The sequence below is a fragment of the Heteronotia binoei genome, chromosome 3, assembly GCF_032191835.1.
Source record: "Heteronotia binoei isolate CCM8104 ecotype False Entrance Well chromosome 3, APGP_CSIRO_Hbin_v1, whole genome shotgun sequence".
NCBI lineage: Eukaryota > Metazoa > Chordata > Lepidosauria > Squamata > Gekkonidae > Heteronotia > Heteronotia binoei.
The window spans coordinates 149,809,226-149,827,087 of NC_083225.1; the positions used below are offsets into that span (position 1 = coordinate 149,809,226).

The 17,862-nt window shown below is 41.6% G+C and overlaps 1 protein-coding gene across 3 annotated transcripts in view; it reads left to right on the forward strand.

Annotated features, from left to right (window-relative positions):
• BOC (BOC cell adhesion associated, oncogene regulated) overlaps positions 1-17,862 on the forward strand; it is a 96,042-nt gene that overhangs the window by 69,121 nt on the left and 9,059 nt on the right. For all 3 annotated transcript variants that reach the window (XM_060234633.1, XM_060234635.1, XM_060234636.1), the window contains exons 9-13: positions 323-618; positions 10,759-10,918; positions 12,896-13,006; positions 14,268-14,474; positions 15,779-15,960. In XM_060234633.1, the coding sequence (XP_060090616.1) occupies positions 323-618; positions 10,759-10,918; positions 12,896-13,006; positions 14,268-14,474; positions 15,779-15,960 (956 nt within the window). The remainder of the gene's footprint in view (positions 1-322; positions 619-10,758; positions 10,919-12,895; positions 13,007-14,267; positions 14,475-15,778; positions 15,961-17,862) is intronic.

The window sequence follows — 17,862 nt, forward strand, 5'->3', positions numbered from 1 at the left end:
CGTGCACCTTTTAGCATTTAGGGTTTTTTTCTTAACCCCCAACATATCCTTTTTAGGTTTCAGATTTTTCTGCAAACCTACAGGGTTTTTTTCAGGTTTGTAGAAACATCTGTTTTGTCGGTCCATAGCCCTGGTCTCTGGATTTAAATACCCACAAATAGGGCCATGTTGAGAATTGTATATATTGATGATGATAATCAGTGATAAAGTTTCTGAGAGTCATGTTTGCTAGTTTTTGGGTGTGACTGAGTGTTAATTTTTAAAGGTATTTGTTCATTTGCACAAAATGGTTAACATGACATGCATGTTACTATTTTACCAGCACCAACACCGAGGTCACAGCGGAACACTGATGCAGACTCAGCTCAGCCTGCCATGTTACCAAACAGACTTAGCAACAGTGAAAAAATTCTGAAAGATAAAGCTATGGTAAGGCCAAGGCCTACTACACCTACAGTTTCTGAACAGTGTACTACCAAAGGCCTTGTGTCTCCAGCTGAGGCACCTGTCATCCTTAGCTCTCCCCGGACAACTAAAACAGATTCATATGATCTTTTGTGGAAACCGCGGCATGATGGCAAAGTCCCTATCCTCTACTATCTTGTTAAACATCGCAAGGTGAGCATTTTCTGTTTGTTTTTTCTTGCCTGTATGCCATACATGTTCCATATTTCTTGCTGAATTACTTTATCTATGGAAAAGCTCTTTATGGCTTATGCTTCTTGCTGTCTGTGTAGGCTCTTGAGAATCCTTTGAATGAACAAGATGCTTAATACTGTGTGCTGGCAGGGAACTGTTATGGGGAAGTGATTGCTCTGGTGAATGCTAGACTGAAGAATCAGCAGGAGAGAGGGGATTGCATAATTGCAGGAGGAGGTGACAATGGGCAGCAGCTAACCCAAAATGTACATCATACTTTGGTTATGATAGACTTTACTTAGCTGTTTCATTTGCATTCTTCTTGCTGTTTTAGAGGGCCACCCAAGCAGCATTGCACCTTTTAAAGTCATAGGCTAAGTACTGATTCCACATTAATATGGGATCATATTAGACCCAGAGTGGTGCAAAGGTTAGGAGTGGTGGGTTCTAATTTGGAGAACTGTGTTTGAGTCCCCACTCTTCCACATGAAGCCTGCTGAATGACCTTGGTCTGATCACAGTTCTGTCAGAATTCTCTCAGCCCCACCTGCCTGTTGTAGGGAAAGGAAGGGAAGGTGATTGTAAACCCCTTTGAAACTCCTTAAAGTAGAGAAAATCAGAGTATAAAAACCAACTCCTCTTCTTCATGATATGCAAGCTTGGAACTGGTCGTTCTGTGTGTTTTTGGGTGGGTTAGATTGTTGCTTTTTTCCAGAGCTTCACCTGGAAAGTTCTTGGGTCAGGAGAAGTCACCAAGGGTCACTGCACTTAGCACTAATATGTTTCCAGCACAGAGCAAATTCTCAGCTGGAGACTCTTTCTGGTGTCTTAAAGGTCTTTACAGATGGAGCCTGTTCTTGTTAACCCTTACATTACTGACACTAGTGCAACTGGTAACCAGCCAGATAATCAAAATAAGCTTTGTATAATGGAAGAGTGTTTAACACTCTATTCAAAACTCTGAATAGACCTGACTGTGTTAGAGCTCATTACAAGTATAAATATGTTTTGGCATGTTTTTTTTTTTTTTGAGTTTTTAACTTTTTATTACATTTAACAACAACAATAACAATATATATATATATACACAAAACATAAACTTAGGGATGTAGACAGTGGGATGCATTATATACTTATATCATTAGAATACAAATCCTTTGTTCTAACCTAAACCAAATCATACATACTACAGTTAACCCCTTTTTACACTATATTCTTATTATCTTTCCCCCATAACCATTCATACAATAAGTTCCATTTCCCTTCTGTTTGTCTATTTGTTAATTTCTTCTCTTAATATCTCCATCAGAGTATCTACCTCAGCTCAGTCTAGAACCAACCAAAAATACTTACTTTCTTCTACACTGTGATCCAAAAGAACATTTGGCATTTCAAGTCATCTTACTTTATTTATAAATTACACAGTATCAATTTAATTGCAAAAACCCCCCAGCAAGTTTGGAATACACTTTAATACAATAAGTTCCGTTTTCCTTCTATCTAATTGTTAATTTCTTCTCTTAGTATCTCCATCAGAGTATCTACCTCAGCTAAGTCTAGAACTAACGAAAAAGAAAACTTTCTTTCTTCTACACTGTGGTCCAAAAAAGAAGAAAAAAAAAACATTGGCATTTCAAATCATCTTACTTTGTTTGTGAATTGCATGGTATCAATTTGTTTCCCTGCAACAAAGCAACCAGCAATTTCGGAATACACTTTCTTCAGTTTTATTGGTGTAATATGCCAACGATATAACTTTAATGATTTGTCTCTCATCGTCTGGCAGACCAATTCCTTCGTTTTCCTCCTAATACACCTTATATAAACCTCTCTCAGCAGGCGGTGTTCCTTGAAAAAAATAAGGCAAGCTCTATAGCCATTTTCTATATCTTTCTCCAATTCCTTTTTCTTCATACCAAGAACTGGTGTCAAGATCTCTACTATCACCTCCTTTATATGGTCATACCTATCCTCTGGAATATTCTGCATTCCTGAAATATGCTCTACCTGCACCGTTTCTATTCTCACTAATCTGTCCCCTTCGTATTTTTGAACTTTTTCAATCTCAGACTTTTCATTCACTACTTCCAACTTTCCTTCCACATATTTTGCAGATTGTGTCAAGCCATGAATCTCTTCCTTTACTTCCGTCAATTGCTTTTGCAGGCCATCTAATTTCTTATTTATTCCATCTAATTGTTCTGTCAGATTTGCCTGCACCTGACTCAATGCATTCATAAAATACAATTGCATAGAATTCTGCAATTCCTCTTTAACTTCCTGTGAGGACATTATCTCCATCGGTTTTAAAGTTGCCAATAGTGGGACTAACCTATCTATTTTGTCTTACTTGTATGTCATACTCATTTTTCTATTATCCAAGGTCTTACTGACACCCCAATTCCAATTCATATATTACTACTTCGCCTTACTTCACTCAAAATTCATACATCACCTTCCTTTAACACTCTCACATACCAGTTGGTTTTTATGTCCTTAAATTACTATTCTTTACCACCAAACACCCTTCACCTGAACATTCACATTAACTCATTACATATAGAAAATCATACAGAAAATCAGCAGTAATCAAATTAACAATAGTTAATTATTCAATCCATTAATTATTTGTTAACTGTCTCTTTTGAATCCTTAATGTTTCCCAACCGCTTATCCTTCTGTCTTCCTCTTCTTCTTCTCCTTTTTCTTCCTCTTCCTCTTCTTAATCTCAATCTCTGCTCCTCTCTTCTGCTACCAGTTCAAAAAGCCAGTTCAGTAAATCCATTCCTGTTCTTCCACATCTCTGCCAACGGAATTCCAGCCTCTCCACCTCACCTCCGCCCTTGTGTTCCTGGAAACTCTATACTAACATCAAAAGTCTCCCATCTTCAGATTCAACTCATTTCAAAGGTCCAGTGACTTTATTTCCACCCTGTATATTATAACCACTGTTGAGCCTTTATTTAGCTCCATGTCTCTTTAAGAAAATCGCCATGCACAAGCATATGGGAAAAGGGAGAGGAAAAGAGGTTCGTGAAGGCTCCCTTTAAATCGTCAGAAATCTCCTGCTTCTTTCCTCTTTTCCCCCCTTCTTCACCTCCTCTGTCTCAGTGCTCTTCACAAACTTTTACAATCATAGCCAGTCTACGACTCCCAACCTCTGCCGTTGCTGCCAAGGTAGTCCTCCACCACTCCGCCGCTTTCTACCTTTGTGCATTCGCCAAACCAGGTCTCTTTCCCCCCAGCGTCGGATTCCACTTGAAAGTAGGGGCAAAACAACGCACTTAGTAAGTTCTTTCCTTCGTTTATATCTCCAGTTTAGGGTCAGATATACTTCCCCCCCCCTTCTTCACCATTTATTCTGTCCTCCAAATGCCGCTTCGCCTACTCCCCTTCTCCGGTGGTCACAGCTAATTCGCCATTAAGGCGTCTGGTCTATCCGGGCTTGAAGTAATATGTTGAACGGGCTCTATGCTCAGGAAAACCGGCACAGAGCACCCAGCACTCCTCCGCACGAGTGCCCCTCCAACAGAGGCACCACCGAGTTCTTACCAACTGAAGAACCCCCCAAAAAAGACCAGCACAGACGCTGCAGAGCCGGAGCTCCTACAAACACGTCTGTTAGCACCGTGCCGTTACCGGAAACTCCTGTTTTGGCATGTTTTTCACTGGGTAGGTAGATGTATTTCACTGTTTATAGAATGCTCCAATATCATCCTTGCTAGTTAAATAACTTTGACTTCTGTGCAATCTTGTAATTAAACATTACACCAAAACTTCATTAAATATGTGTGCAAAACTTCCGTGGGGTTAAACACTGATGTACATCAAATCAGCTTGCTCTTAGACACATATATGTGTTCACAAGGGGGCGTGGCTTCGGTGCCAATGATGATGGCCGCCTAAGAGACTGCTCCCTTCCTTGAACTCCCTCTGAACCCCATTTAACAGTGTTATAATCGGAACTCCGACCATCGGGACATAGGCAATAAAAGCGGGGACAAGACAGCATTAAACTCTGCAAGTGGTAAGGACATAACTGGGTTCTTTACAAAATCCCGCCCTGACAAAAATCATGACCTTGCTCTACTTACTGCTGCAAAAATGGCGGCTGCTGAGGCTCTGGTCACCCCTGTTTTCCCGCCATCTAACAATCCAGCATTAGTTTCACTTTTAGCCGCTATGGAAATTATGTTTAAAGAGACTATGATGGCTCTGATTCAGCCGCTCACTGACCAACTATCAGATCTTAAACAGACCCTTCAGGTAGTCCATCAAACAGCTGAAGGGGCCAAAGAAATGGGGCTATCCCTGAGGGAAGACGTAATGGCCCTTCAACAAGAAAATGGTGCTATACAGGATAGAGTTCTTTATTTGGAATCACAGGTGCACCAATCCCATCTAAAATTCCGTGGCTTTAACGAGCAACTGACTTTGAATGCTGATGTAGTGACTTTTATTTCTAACTGGCTGGAGAGCATTATAGAACTGCCTGAATCCACAACCCTGCTCATCTCTAATGCCTTCCGTTTGGGTCCCCCACACCACCCTTTGCGACAGGATATTATTGCGGTAATCCCTGATGTTAGAGTGCGAAGAGCAATTCTGGAAGCTGCGCGGAGTCAGGGCCATCTTACATTCATAGTGGATCGTATTCTAGTCTTTCAAGATCTTCCCCCAGCAGTCCTTAGCAAACGTCGGACCCTTAAGAGCGTTACTGAAGCCCTACGGCAGGCGCGGGTTCATTATAAATGGAGAAGTGTGACGCGCCTCCAGGTTTCTTTTAAAGACAAGCTGTATTTTGTGGAGGATCTGGCTTCGGGTCTGCAGCTACTGCAATCTCTCAACGTTAAACATTCTGCTGGTGGCCAAAAAGTTAACTCTAAACAGCATCGTGCCTCCACATCATCCTCTAATGATGAAATGAACTGAGGACTCACACCGACTTGGTTTTGGTATTATGTTCAGCTCTCATGTCCCATGTAATATTTTTAAACAGATTGTGCAACGTTGCTGCTTCGTGCCAACTCTAAAGTTTTGTTATGTTCTGAAGCTAGTTCCTGTCATGGTTCAGGGGGGGAGGAGGGGGGACTTCTCAGGTTAGCCTCTGAGTTACAATTACACACTGATATCTGTTTGCTCCAGGAAACCCACCTCAGAAATCCTACTGCTTGCCCACTGAAAGCTTCCTGGATCCAGTCTCAACACCATGCTGCTGGAAGCTCCAACTCATGAGGAGTCTCGATCCTATTCTCTAAACATGTGCGATTTCAACCACAAGCCATTCAGCAAGATCCCCGTGGTCACTTCATATTCGTTAAGGGCATTCTGGATGACACACAAGTTACTATCGCTTCAATTTATGCACCAAACAGCGACTAACTGGCTTTCCTAGAAGAGACCGTTACTGCTTTAAAGAACTTTCAAACTGGTGAGCTTATATGGGGTGATTTCAACCTCATCAATGACTACAATCTGGAGCATTCACATCACAACCCAAGACGCTCTCATCTACATAGACGCCAAGCCAAACTGTCACAGCTCTTTGGAAGGTTTCATCTGTTAGATATCTGGAGGCTTCAACATGGCACTGAAAGAAATTATACTTACTGCTCATCTCAGTTCGATGTACATACAAGAATAGACTATATCTTACTATCAGATACTCTTGAAAAAAGTTATGAAATCTGACATTGGCCATATTGCTTGGTCGGACCATGCCTGGGTCTACTGCTCCATAAATCCTGATGATACCCAATCAACTCCAAAACATTGGACTTTGAATAAAATTTTACTACTGAATGAGGAATGTGCGCAACAAATCGAGTCTCATATTAAGCAGTATTTAGATGACAACGGTGCCTCGGACAAGTCCACATCCACGTGGGCGGCTCTCAAAGCAGTGCTCAGAGGTTATTTGATTTCTTTGTCATCATCCTTAAAGAAACATCGCAAAGCTCTTAAAAGTGAAGTTCTTCCTAGAATTCGTCACATAGAGGCCCTTCACAAAGAGCGTGGGGGGAAAAAGCTGTACAAAAAACTTACTATGGAACAGAAAATTTTAGAATCACTTGAGAGCTCCCAGATCCAAAAGAATCTTCTCTACATGAAGCAAAGACATTGGTTTAATTCCCCTCGATCATTGAAGATACTATCATGGAGAGTTAAAGGCAAATTTGCATCCAAATTTATTCATGCATCCTGTACTAATGCTGGTCAGCTCTGCAACAAGACCTCAGAAATCATTAAAACGTTTCTGGACTATTATAAACAATTATACTCCTCCAAAAAACCCTCATCCTCTCTAATCACTGAGTTTTTGTCTCAACACCCTACAATAGAACGTCTATCTACTGAACATCAAGACTTCCTTGATATCCCTTTTGCTCCTTCTGAAATATTGGACACCATTAAAAATCTAAAGACTAACAAGTCCCCAGGTATGGATGGCTATTCGACCGAATTCTATCAAAAATACGCTCATATTCTAACTGAACCCTTGTCTGCTGCCTGTAATGAAATTCTTCAAACAGGTTCTCTTCTTTCCACGTGGAGTGATGCTTCGATCGTAGTGCTGCCCAAAGCTGGTAAGGATTCCACACTCCCGGCCTCTTACCATCCCATATTGTTGCTGAACTCCAATGATAAAATCTTTACAGCAACTCTTGCAAGACGCCTCAACTCACTAATAACCACCTATATCCATCCAGACCAGGCTGGCTTCATGCCCAGCAGGGAAATCACTGACAATGTACACAAGACCCTGCACATCATATCCTCTTGCCAGTCATCCAAATCAGCAGCTGTTTTGCTTTCCCTTGACATCGAGAAGGCATTCGACTCCCTGGAACCATCATATTTGCTATCCCTACTAGAGCATATGTCATTTGGAGAACTTTTTCTTAATGCCGTCAGGGCAATTTACTCAAATCCATCAGCCCAAATCGTCATAAATGGTCAATCATTGGGCACTTTCAACTTGCAACGGGGAACGAGGCAAGACTGCCCGCTGTCTCCGGCTCTGTTTGCATTAGCAATTGAACCTCTGGCAACACTGATAAGAAACAACGACAACATACAAGGAGTCAATTGTGGTACCCACAACCTGAAACTCAGCATGTTCGCAGATGATATGTTGCTATATATATCCAATCCTGAATCATCTTTACCTCCTCGTCAAGATTTATTGTCTTCCTTCTGCCTAGTGTCGGATCTGCAAATCAATCAGTCCAAATTGTTAGCTTGTTGGTGGCAGCTAAAGCATCGATCGCTTCTTTTTGGAAGGCATCTACAGCTTCTACTATTACAACTTGGCTTTCTAAAGTATGGGAGCATTTTATTATGGAGAAAATACAATCTAATTTACAACACTCCAACTCCTCTAATTTCTCTGCTAAGTGGGTTCCTTTTGTTGATTACATCACCTCTCAAGAAATCCCTCCCTACGACTCTTTCCAAATGTCTATGCTTTACTTTTAGTTTTCTGGTATTCTTTTTACCTTTTCTTGGCACAGGAGTGGTTCATTTTGTCTAGTATATGTGTTTGTCTCTATGTATGTATTTTTCCTGGTTTCTTAGATTCTACTAAATGTTCATGGTTTGCTTTCTTCCCAAGTTCTTCTTATGTTCTATATATATTTCTAAAATGATTGCTACTGACTCACTCCTTAAAAAACTTCTTTAAATTTTACTGTAATGCTTACATGAATTCTTAATATGCAGAGCCCTATATCTTGTGTTAGCAACTATAATTCAACTCACTCTTGAAGCTAACTATTACTTTATGTACATTTTGTAAGCCTTTGTATGAATCATTCAACCATATTACTTTCATAAATGTGATCATCTGAAATATCTTAATAAAATTGTTTGAAACTTTAAAAAAAATGTGTTCACAACATAGGTTTCAGGACTAGGATCTGTGTTTAAGTTACCTTAGCCTGGAGAGAAAGAGGGGTGTGATTGCATGTGTGTAAAGATAGTCACACCAGGTTTGGGCAGTGATGTAGGAGCTAGAAACGTGCACTTGAAAAAAATACAGCATTTTTCATGTACAGATTTCAGGAAGGGCACAAATACTGCTATTCAGTGAAGCTCGGGTCTTCAATACCATATCAAGATTTGGGTTTTCAGGGATTCTGGAATTGTTCAGGTTCCATTATTCCTTATGGGGGCTTTGGGGGGGGGGGGTTGAGTGGCTGTTTTTCAACCAAATAACACCAAGGTTCCAGGGGACCTACTGCTTTTTGGCCATTAAACATCCCTGCAAGTTTCAGGTGAATTGGACCACGGGGTCCAAGTCTACAAGTCCCAGAATAGGGTGCCCCTGTGATCCTACTTGCAAGTGTGAAGACTGGGAAGAACAAAAACAACACTGGAAAAGGGTCCCACCCCTGCATTTGAAATAATTACATTTATTTATTTATTTAAAGTAATTAAATTTAGATATTACTGTAAAATGTCAGTTAAAAACAAGCTCCAACTCTGGATCCTCGTCATACAGCAACCATCCACAAGCATGTTTCATGCAGTGTAATGTCTGTAGCCCATGGAGATGTAATATTTAGTAAGAACTGAGCATTTACAGTGAAATCTTAAACACAATTATACCTTCAAAGTCCGTGGGCTTGGATTGCTGCAATTCTACTTAGGACTGCACTGTTAGTCTTTTGGGGACATGGTTCTTTCTGAGACTAAGTGTTGCCAGGAAGTCAGGTCATTATCTCACTGTGAACAAAACTGATCACTGTATTAGTATTGTCCAGTAAGTTAAAAGCAAGTTATACATTTTTAAGTAAAATAAAGTCAAGCATGGAAAGAATATGAAAAAAATAAGATTTTAAAATTCCTCATACTGTGTCACCGACCAAGGGATTTTCAGAATGGATGTATTTTGCATCCAAACTGTATTCATAACAGAACTCACCACATCAGTTTAGTGCAAAGAGCAGAACTTCCTCGTGCAGCTTCAGTCTCACTGTCCATCCTCCCTCCCTTTCAACAATTTTGATTGTAACATTCCTCTACTAAACCTCAGACCCTGTACAAAAACAGAAAGGGAAACATTAATCTATCAACTTCAAATAATCATGGATGGTCAGTTGAGGAGTTCCTCATGTCACCATAGCCTTTGCACAACAGGTCGTTGTTGGAATGCTTTCTTTCTGTTGGAGAAGCTATTAGACTTGCAGGTCAGAGCCCTAAAGATTGGTTGAAATATGAGAAGCCATGCATGCCCCTGTGAGAAATTGATGGATCTTTATGTTTCACTCAACTACAACTTGAAATGTTTGACCAAGGCATCTCATAAGGGGAGTACACTGCACGATCCAGAAAGAGAGATTCACCTGTTCTAGTAGGCTTCCTGTAGATACAGGATGCTCGTCTGCCACTTTGAACTAACCAAATGTTTCTTTTCATGCAGTTGGAGATATGGATCTCCATTTTCAATGCCTAGCTGTTAAATTAGACCAGTTGCACATAACTAGATGTTTCGTGCTAAAATATTTTAAAAACCCACACCCTCAGATACTGGAACTGAGTTTGAGTCATTTATAGGTTTCCATGCTACAAAAATACCACTGGACATACTCAGGGTAGGTGGTTTCAGCACCGGAATATTTTGTGAGTGCTGATCTGAGGCAGGTGCACCAACAAGTCTGAGAACTGCCAATTAGAGTATGAGGAAGAATCCTTCAAAATGTTGCCCCCCCCTTTTTGATGAAATAGTATGATTACTCTGTGATAATATGGAGGTATTTCTGGACTGGTAAACAACTGATATTCTCAACTGTATTCCCATATTCTCATATCACTTGGAGAACCAAGTAATACTGTCATGCCAGTCTGCCAGTGAAAAGGGGGGTGGGGAGGACACATGACCAAAATGTTTGTTTTGTTTTCCAACTCTAGTGTGCTGTTAATTGAGCTTTATGCTGAAAAGAGTCCTTTAACTGGTAGTAATTCAGTAAAAGAATTTGATGTAAAGGAGCTGTAGCTTAAAAGTAGTGAGAAGGGAGCTTTAACATTTCAGATCTGCTTTAGCCAAAGCTGGTATTATGTTATCCCTCATGAATAGGTTCACCTGAAACTGATTGCTTGTTTCTTGCTCTTCAACAGGTCATGAATTCATCAGACAACTGGACAGTCAGGAATGTCCCTGCCAGTCAGCATCGTCTCACTTTAACGAAACTTGATCCAGGAAGCTTGTATGAGGTAGAGATGGCTGCTTACAACTGTGCTGGAGAAGGCCAGACAGCCATGGTGACCTTCAGAACTGGTAAAGATCAAGAATTTTCAATAAAGATACAGTCAGGGCTTTTTCCTCCACAGGAATGCAGTTCCAGCTGGCTTTGTGTCAGGGGGTGTGGCCTAATATGCAAATGAATTCTTGCTGGGCTTTTTCTGCAAAAAAGCCCTATGTGAAACAATGGTGATGTCAGGGGTGTAGCCTAATATGCAAATGAGTTCCTGCTGGGCTTTTTCTACAAAAAAAGCCCTAGATATAGTCTTATCTTCTTGTGAGGAAAGGAAAATGTATTGGCCACTAATAACGGTAGACTGAAATTAAATCCGAGGAAGACAGAGGTCCTGTATCTGAATCGCTGCAGTCTGGGACCGGAGGTCCATTTACCGACCTTCGACGGAGCCCAGCTCATGCTGGCGCCCAAGGTTGTAAGCCGCCCTGAGCCCGCCTCGGTGGGGTAGGGCGGGATATAAATCGAATAAAGTAAGTAAGTAAGTAAAAGGTTAGGGGTGCTCTTGAATCCTTCTTTAACAATGGAGCCCAAGTAGCTGCCGCTGCTAAGTCCGCCTTTTTCCATCTGCGGATGGCAAAGCAGTTGGTCCCCTTTCTGGAATGCGACAACTTGGTAACAGCAATCCATGCGATGGTCACCTCGAGACCTGATTACTGCAGTACTCTCTACATGGGGCTGCCCTTGTCCCAAATCCGGTGACTTCAGCTAGTGCAGAATGCTGCAGCCAGGCTGCTAATGGGAGTTCCTCCACGGGAACACATTCAGCCTGTGCTGAAAGTGCTGCACTGGCTACCGATAGGGTACTGGATTTGCTTCAAGGTGCTGGTCATTACCTTTAAAGCCCTATATGGCCAGGGTCCTGCATACCTTAGGGACCGCCTTTCCCTGCACATGCACTAGCGAGCACTTCGGTCAGGGTCTCAAAACCTGTTGACAGTCCCCAGCATCAGAGAAGCGAGGCTCAAAACAACTAGAGCCAGGGCCTTTTCTGTTGCTGCCCCTAGCTGGTGGGATGAGTTGCTGGAGGAGGTTAGGGCCCTGCAAGAGCTTTTACAGTTCTGCAGGGCCTGCAAAACGGCACTCTTCTGCCAGGCATTTACATGATGGTAACAACTGCAGCAACGGGACTGGCCCATAAGAACACCACCAATGGCCTATCTTATCACGCTACGGCGATCCTGAGACCTCTGAGTACAGCTAACCACCAGAATTTAATTGCTGCCTGAAACTATTATAGTAGCACATGCAAAATGTTTTAACCAATTGTTTTTATGTTTTTATTGTTGTTTATTTTACCAGTCACACTAATGTGCTTATGTCGACCCTTGGTTTGTGAGCTGCCCTGAGCCTGCCTTCGGCGGGGAGGGCAGGATATAAATTAATTAAATAAATAATAAATAAATAAATACCATTTGGAAATTATCTTCCCTTACTTTTTCCTCCTAAAAGTGTTCATCAGACAAGGCTACATTTCAGTAGTTGTCTTTCAGATAATGAATCTTCTGTCTTGATATCAGTATAAGACATATCATTTGGATGGAATTATTATTGTTATGTTATTGTTGGAGAGCCAGTGTAGTGTAGTGTTAGAGTGATGGAATAGAAAGGCCTTTACAATCTCACTGGATATCTTTGACTCAGGCAACTGCTCTCTTGCCCTCTCTCAGCCTCATCTGCTTCACAAAATTTTTGTGTGTATATAAAATTGAACTATGAAAGAACTATGCAATGAGCTCTTTGAGTTAAAAGGGTAAGATAAAAATGTCACAGACAGATGACACCACATTTAGGGGGTTTAAAGTACATGGTACATTTTTCCTTCTTACACATGGAAACAAACGGTGAAAATTAGAAAGCTTAATTACAAACTTAGCATCCCAGAGTACCATGTCAAAGTTGGTAAAAGACCTGCTGAAATCTTTGAACTATAAGTACAAAATAATATCCTCCAAACCTCATCCCATACCATCTTTGCTAACTGTGTTTGTTTTGTTTAGGGCGGCGACCAAAACCAGATATCGTTGCCAGTAAAGAACAGCAGATTCAGAAGGATGACCCAGGCACCAGCACTCGAAGCAGCAATCAGTCAGACAACACTCGCCTGTCCCGTAAGGCCATGTCAGATTTGAGGCAGAAGTGAATTTTTTGGGGCACAGAAGCCAGATGGTTTGGGGACAATGGAGATTTGAAGAAGCTTGATTTAGAACATGAATAAAAAAAGACTAACATGAGATGGGCAGGAAGGAGGTTTGGTTAGATCTCTTGGACTTTCTAGTCCTTTATTAGGCCATGTTTCTCTCCAAAGTATAGATGATTTTTTTTTCTGGCAGCAAGCACCCGCGAGTCAATGGCCACCTGATATAATGGAATAAAAGGCTGTACCCTTGCTGAACTTAAAAAAGACAAATACGAACATTGTACTGTACTATAGGAATATAGCCCAAATGGATGAAGGAAATGCAGTGCTCCACTGACTCACTGATCCTGCCTCACTTTTTTAAAAAAAGCAGGCTTCTTATTTTGTGGTGTGGCAACTTCCATTTAAAGAATGAAACTTTGTTTTCAGAATAGCAACAAGTTACAATTTTTGAAAAATCTGTAGTAGCTGTTGCCCCCACAAAAATCTGCATTACTCAGCTCCACTCTCTTTAGATTTCTCTTTGATCAGAATGGATTTTTCAAGATCGTTATCACCATTTATCATGCTTTGTAATCTTGAAAAATATCACTCTTCAGCTGCTTTGACAGGAATGCTGCCAAGATGGTTTTATTTTTTTTATTTATGTGATTTATAATCTGCCTTTTTCACATGGACTGAAGATGGTTAATGGGCATAGTCTTATGTTTTTAAACAAGTTCTTTATCGTAGGCAGGTAAAAACATCTGAACTTTAAATGTTGCTGTTTTTCTGCTGTTGACAATGAGGAGACAGTACATATACAGGCTCTTGAGTGACAGACTATAGAAGTCTTGGTTCCATTCCTTTAAAGCCCCATCTAGAAATGTGGCTGCCAACCCTATCTAGCTAGAAAGGCTAGCTATAACCCTGCTTCCTTCTGCTGAAACTCAGGGATGTTGGCTTGTGGAAACATAAACATGCTTAGTGCAGGTCCTCTTGTTCAAGGTCTTGTGCCACACTTAGTAATTTTCTTCCCTATATATTATAGAGCAAAAAAGTGGCTGCACAAAAATCTTGCACAAGCTGAAATTCAAGCGGAGATATAGTAGGTTTGACTTGGAGCAAGTGACTACCACAGTTGTCTTCTTGTATTTCCACTTGTGCAGCTATTATAGCATAAGCAGAAATTTTGTGCTGGATCCAATTCTTTAAATTTATGCCTTTTAAGATGACTCTTCTGTTACTTACAGCTCCAGAAGCTCCTGATCGCCCTACCATTTCGGTGGCATCTGAAACATCTGTCTATGTGACTTGGATCCCCCGGGGGAATGGAGGTTTCCCCATTCAGTCATTCCGAGTGGAATATAAAAAACTGAAAAAGATAGGGGACTGGGTGCTAGCCACAAGCAACATCCCTCCTTCTCGTCTCTCTGTGGAAATTACAGGACTGGAGAAGGGTAGGAGACCTTCTTCTCTTAACTCACAGACTTCTTGAAGCCCTTGAATAAACCATACTCTTTATAGTGGTTTCATACTACGGTTATTGCTGTAAACATCTATGCCAGCAGGGATAGTTTCAAATTTGATTATTCCTTTCTGTTCCTTTTCCAGGGAGGTATGAAGTTCTGCAGATGCTTTATTGCATTTAGTAGTTTTTCTGCAGAGATCAAAAGGTTCTCAAGATCTGGGGCCAAATTACAGGTTACATGCAAAGGTGTGCAGCTGTAGTTCAGCACCCCTCCACTCCATAAAAATGTATTCAGGAGAGGTCAGTTGAGAGCAGGAAAGAGGGCTTTAAATTTGTCCTTATCTTCTAATTCATTTCCTCACAAGCCCCTTTTTCCCTTGCAGGGTTTCAGGTTATACCCATAAACTCATTTTTGGAATCCTGTGGAGAGGAGCAAAGTTGTGGTGGTAGTGGGTGGGGTTGCTTTGGAGCAGAGCAGGTGTAGGTGGGGAATGTTCTTAGTGATATCTGTTGCTGCTGCTTCATTCACAGTTGCCCTTCTCAAAGTGGCTTTTGTTGCAGAAACAAAAGGTAGTAGCCTAGCTTTACATGTTTCACATAGCAATTCTAAGCAGAGTTACACTCTTCTAAATCTAATAAAGACAATGGGTTTAGAAGGGCTTGCCTATTATTGTCATTTATAGTCCACCTTTCTCACCAGGACCCAAGGCAGATTACAAATATGACAAACTTTTCAGTCAATCAATAAGTGGATTACAAGAGATGATAACATTTGAATCTAACAGCAAAGATTTCCGAGTAGGACAAAAAATGCAGTTGGGCTGGAATTGTAAAACCAGGGGGAAAGCCCAAATAATGCATACAAACATATTTGTTTAAGGCAGCAGGACAATCAGTGAGGGAAAGACTTAACCCTATAAAAGTCACCTCTTGAAGTGAACCACTGCAGCTCTGCTCCTTCTACAAGAAAACCCTTCTGAACAATTTGTCACATTTGCAAGTCAATAGCTGGCATTCAGTCTCCCCTGTTTCTGGAGTAGTGATGACCGCAACAATTCAGACAGTGCTAGAAATAAAACTTTTAAAAAGCAGTCATGGCCTTTGTGAGGAGAACAAAACTGAAACAAGGCTTTGACTGCTTAGATGACTGGGTAAGAAACAGCTGCTTTGCAATGTGTCTCTTTACCACATCTGTTCATATGGAATAACTCAGTTTCCAGGAAGAGCTCAACAAGGGTCTTACCAATACCACTTCCCTGTTCACTTCCATTGTTTTCTCATTCCATGCTCTAGGCACATCTTACAAATTCCGGGTACGAGCATTGAACATACTAGGGGAAAGTGAACCCAGTGCTGCCTCTAGACCATATGTGGTGTCAGGTTACAGCAACCGTGCATATGAACGTCCTGTTGCAGGCCCGTACATCACCTTCACTGATGCCATCAATGAGACCACCATTATGCTGAAATGGATGGTAAGCAGCAAGGACTAGGCTTGCTACTGGAATACAAAAAAAATGAATGGAACCTGTTTTGTTTTTACTCTGCATCTGACTGTACTCAGTAGAAAACTGCAGGATGTGCCAAACTTTTGTACACAGTGTGACTTTATTGATTTTGTGAATAAGATCTGTCAAAATCACAGTGTTTCAGTGTGCTGGGTGATCTTAGGCCAGGCCTAAGCTGACTGGGTGATCTTAGACCAGGCATACACTCTCATCCTCAAAATGGCATTGTGAAGATAAAGCCAGAAGGGAGAACCATGTACACCCTTGAGGAAGGGTGGGCTGAAAATGTATTAGATGTCACAAAAATGGGGAGAGGGCTTCTGAATAGCCAAGGCAGTGTGGTGGGCACAATGCAGGTAGCCCAGAAAGAGAAAGAGAGACCTGTGCAGACAACGCACTGCTCCAGTGTTATGGCAATATTTATCAAAGAGCACTGGAAAGACTTTAAACATATTGATGTGACTTAAATGCTAAAAATATCAGAAATCCTACACTAGCAAGAAAGGGCTTCTTTTTAAGATGGCAGGAAGAAGGGATTAATAGTGAAATAGGATGGGAACCAGTTTCTGTCACCTTCCATGGGTTCTTGTATTACTCTAAATTATCCCTCCCCCCCCCCTTGCCAAACGTCTTTTGCCAGTTTGGTTTAGTGGTTAAGAATGATGGACTCTAACCGTGTTTGATTTCCCCCTTCTCCACATGCAGCTGCTTGGTTGAGCTTGGGTCAGTCTCAGTTCTATCAGAGAGGTTCAATCAAGAGCAGCACTCTCAGCCCCTCCTGCCTCACAGAGTGTCTGTTGTGGGGAGAAGAAGATATTGGATTTATATCCCGCCCTCCACTCCAAAGAGTCTCAGAGCGGCTCACAATCTCCTTTACCTTCCTCCCCCACAACAGACACCCTGTGAGGTGGGTGGGGCTGGAGAGTGCTCTCACAGCAGCTGCCCTTTCAAGGACAATCTCTGCCAGAGCTATGGTTGACCCAAGGCCATGCTAGCAGGTGCAAGTGGAGGAGTGGGGAATCAACCCCGGTTCTCCCAGATAAGAGTCTGCACACTTAATTACTACACCAAACTGAGAGGAAGAGAAGGAGATTGTAAGCCGCTCTGAGATTCTTAGTAAAGAGCAGGGTATAAATCCAATCTCTACTTGTTGTTGGGCAGAGAGAATTGCCCAGGGCAACATTGCCTAGTGGTAAGGCTTTATATTAGGATAAAGATATCTCTATTTGCATCTGGTATATGGCAGGTATCAGTCTGAAGACGGAAGGACTGTGAGATACAAGGGCTTGCCTTCTGATTAGTGTCTTGCAGTTTTGAGAACTGCTTTTACTCAAACATAAGAAGTGGTCCATCTAGTTCAGCATCCTGTGGCATGCAGTCACAAAACAGTTGCCCTGGATAGTCAATAAATAGAGCATAGAGGCCAAGGCCTTTCCCTGAAGTTGCCTTCTAGCACTGGTATGCAGTGGTTTCTTGCCTCTGGATGCAAAGGTTCCCTTTAGTCACCATTGCTGGTAGCCATTGATGGACCTCTCCTCCATTAATCTGTCACTCTCCCCCTTTAAATTCATGTCTGCTAGTGGCCCCCACTACATCCATTGACAGTAAATTAAAGTACTGCCTTTAGTCCATCCTTTGCTTTGCATAGTTTCTAGCATGGTGTCATAATAACTTCAGATATTCCAGGTTTATTCCCCACCACCACCATCACCCAAAATTACAGGTAGGACTGAAAAATGGCTGTTGGAAAAGCATACATGCTGCATTCTGATTTGTCTGAATAGAAGAGAGCACAGTTTGTCTACACTCAAGTGAGTGCACAAGATGTTTGATCCTTGATGTGCAACTTAGTGAGGGATATGTTCCTAT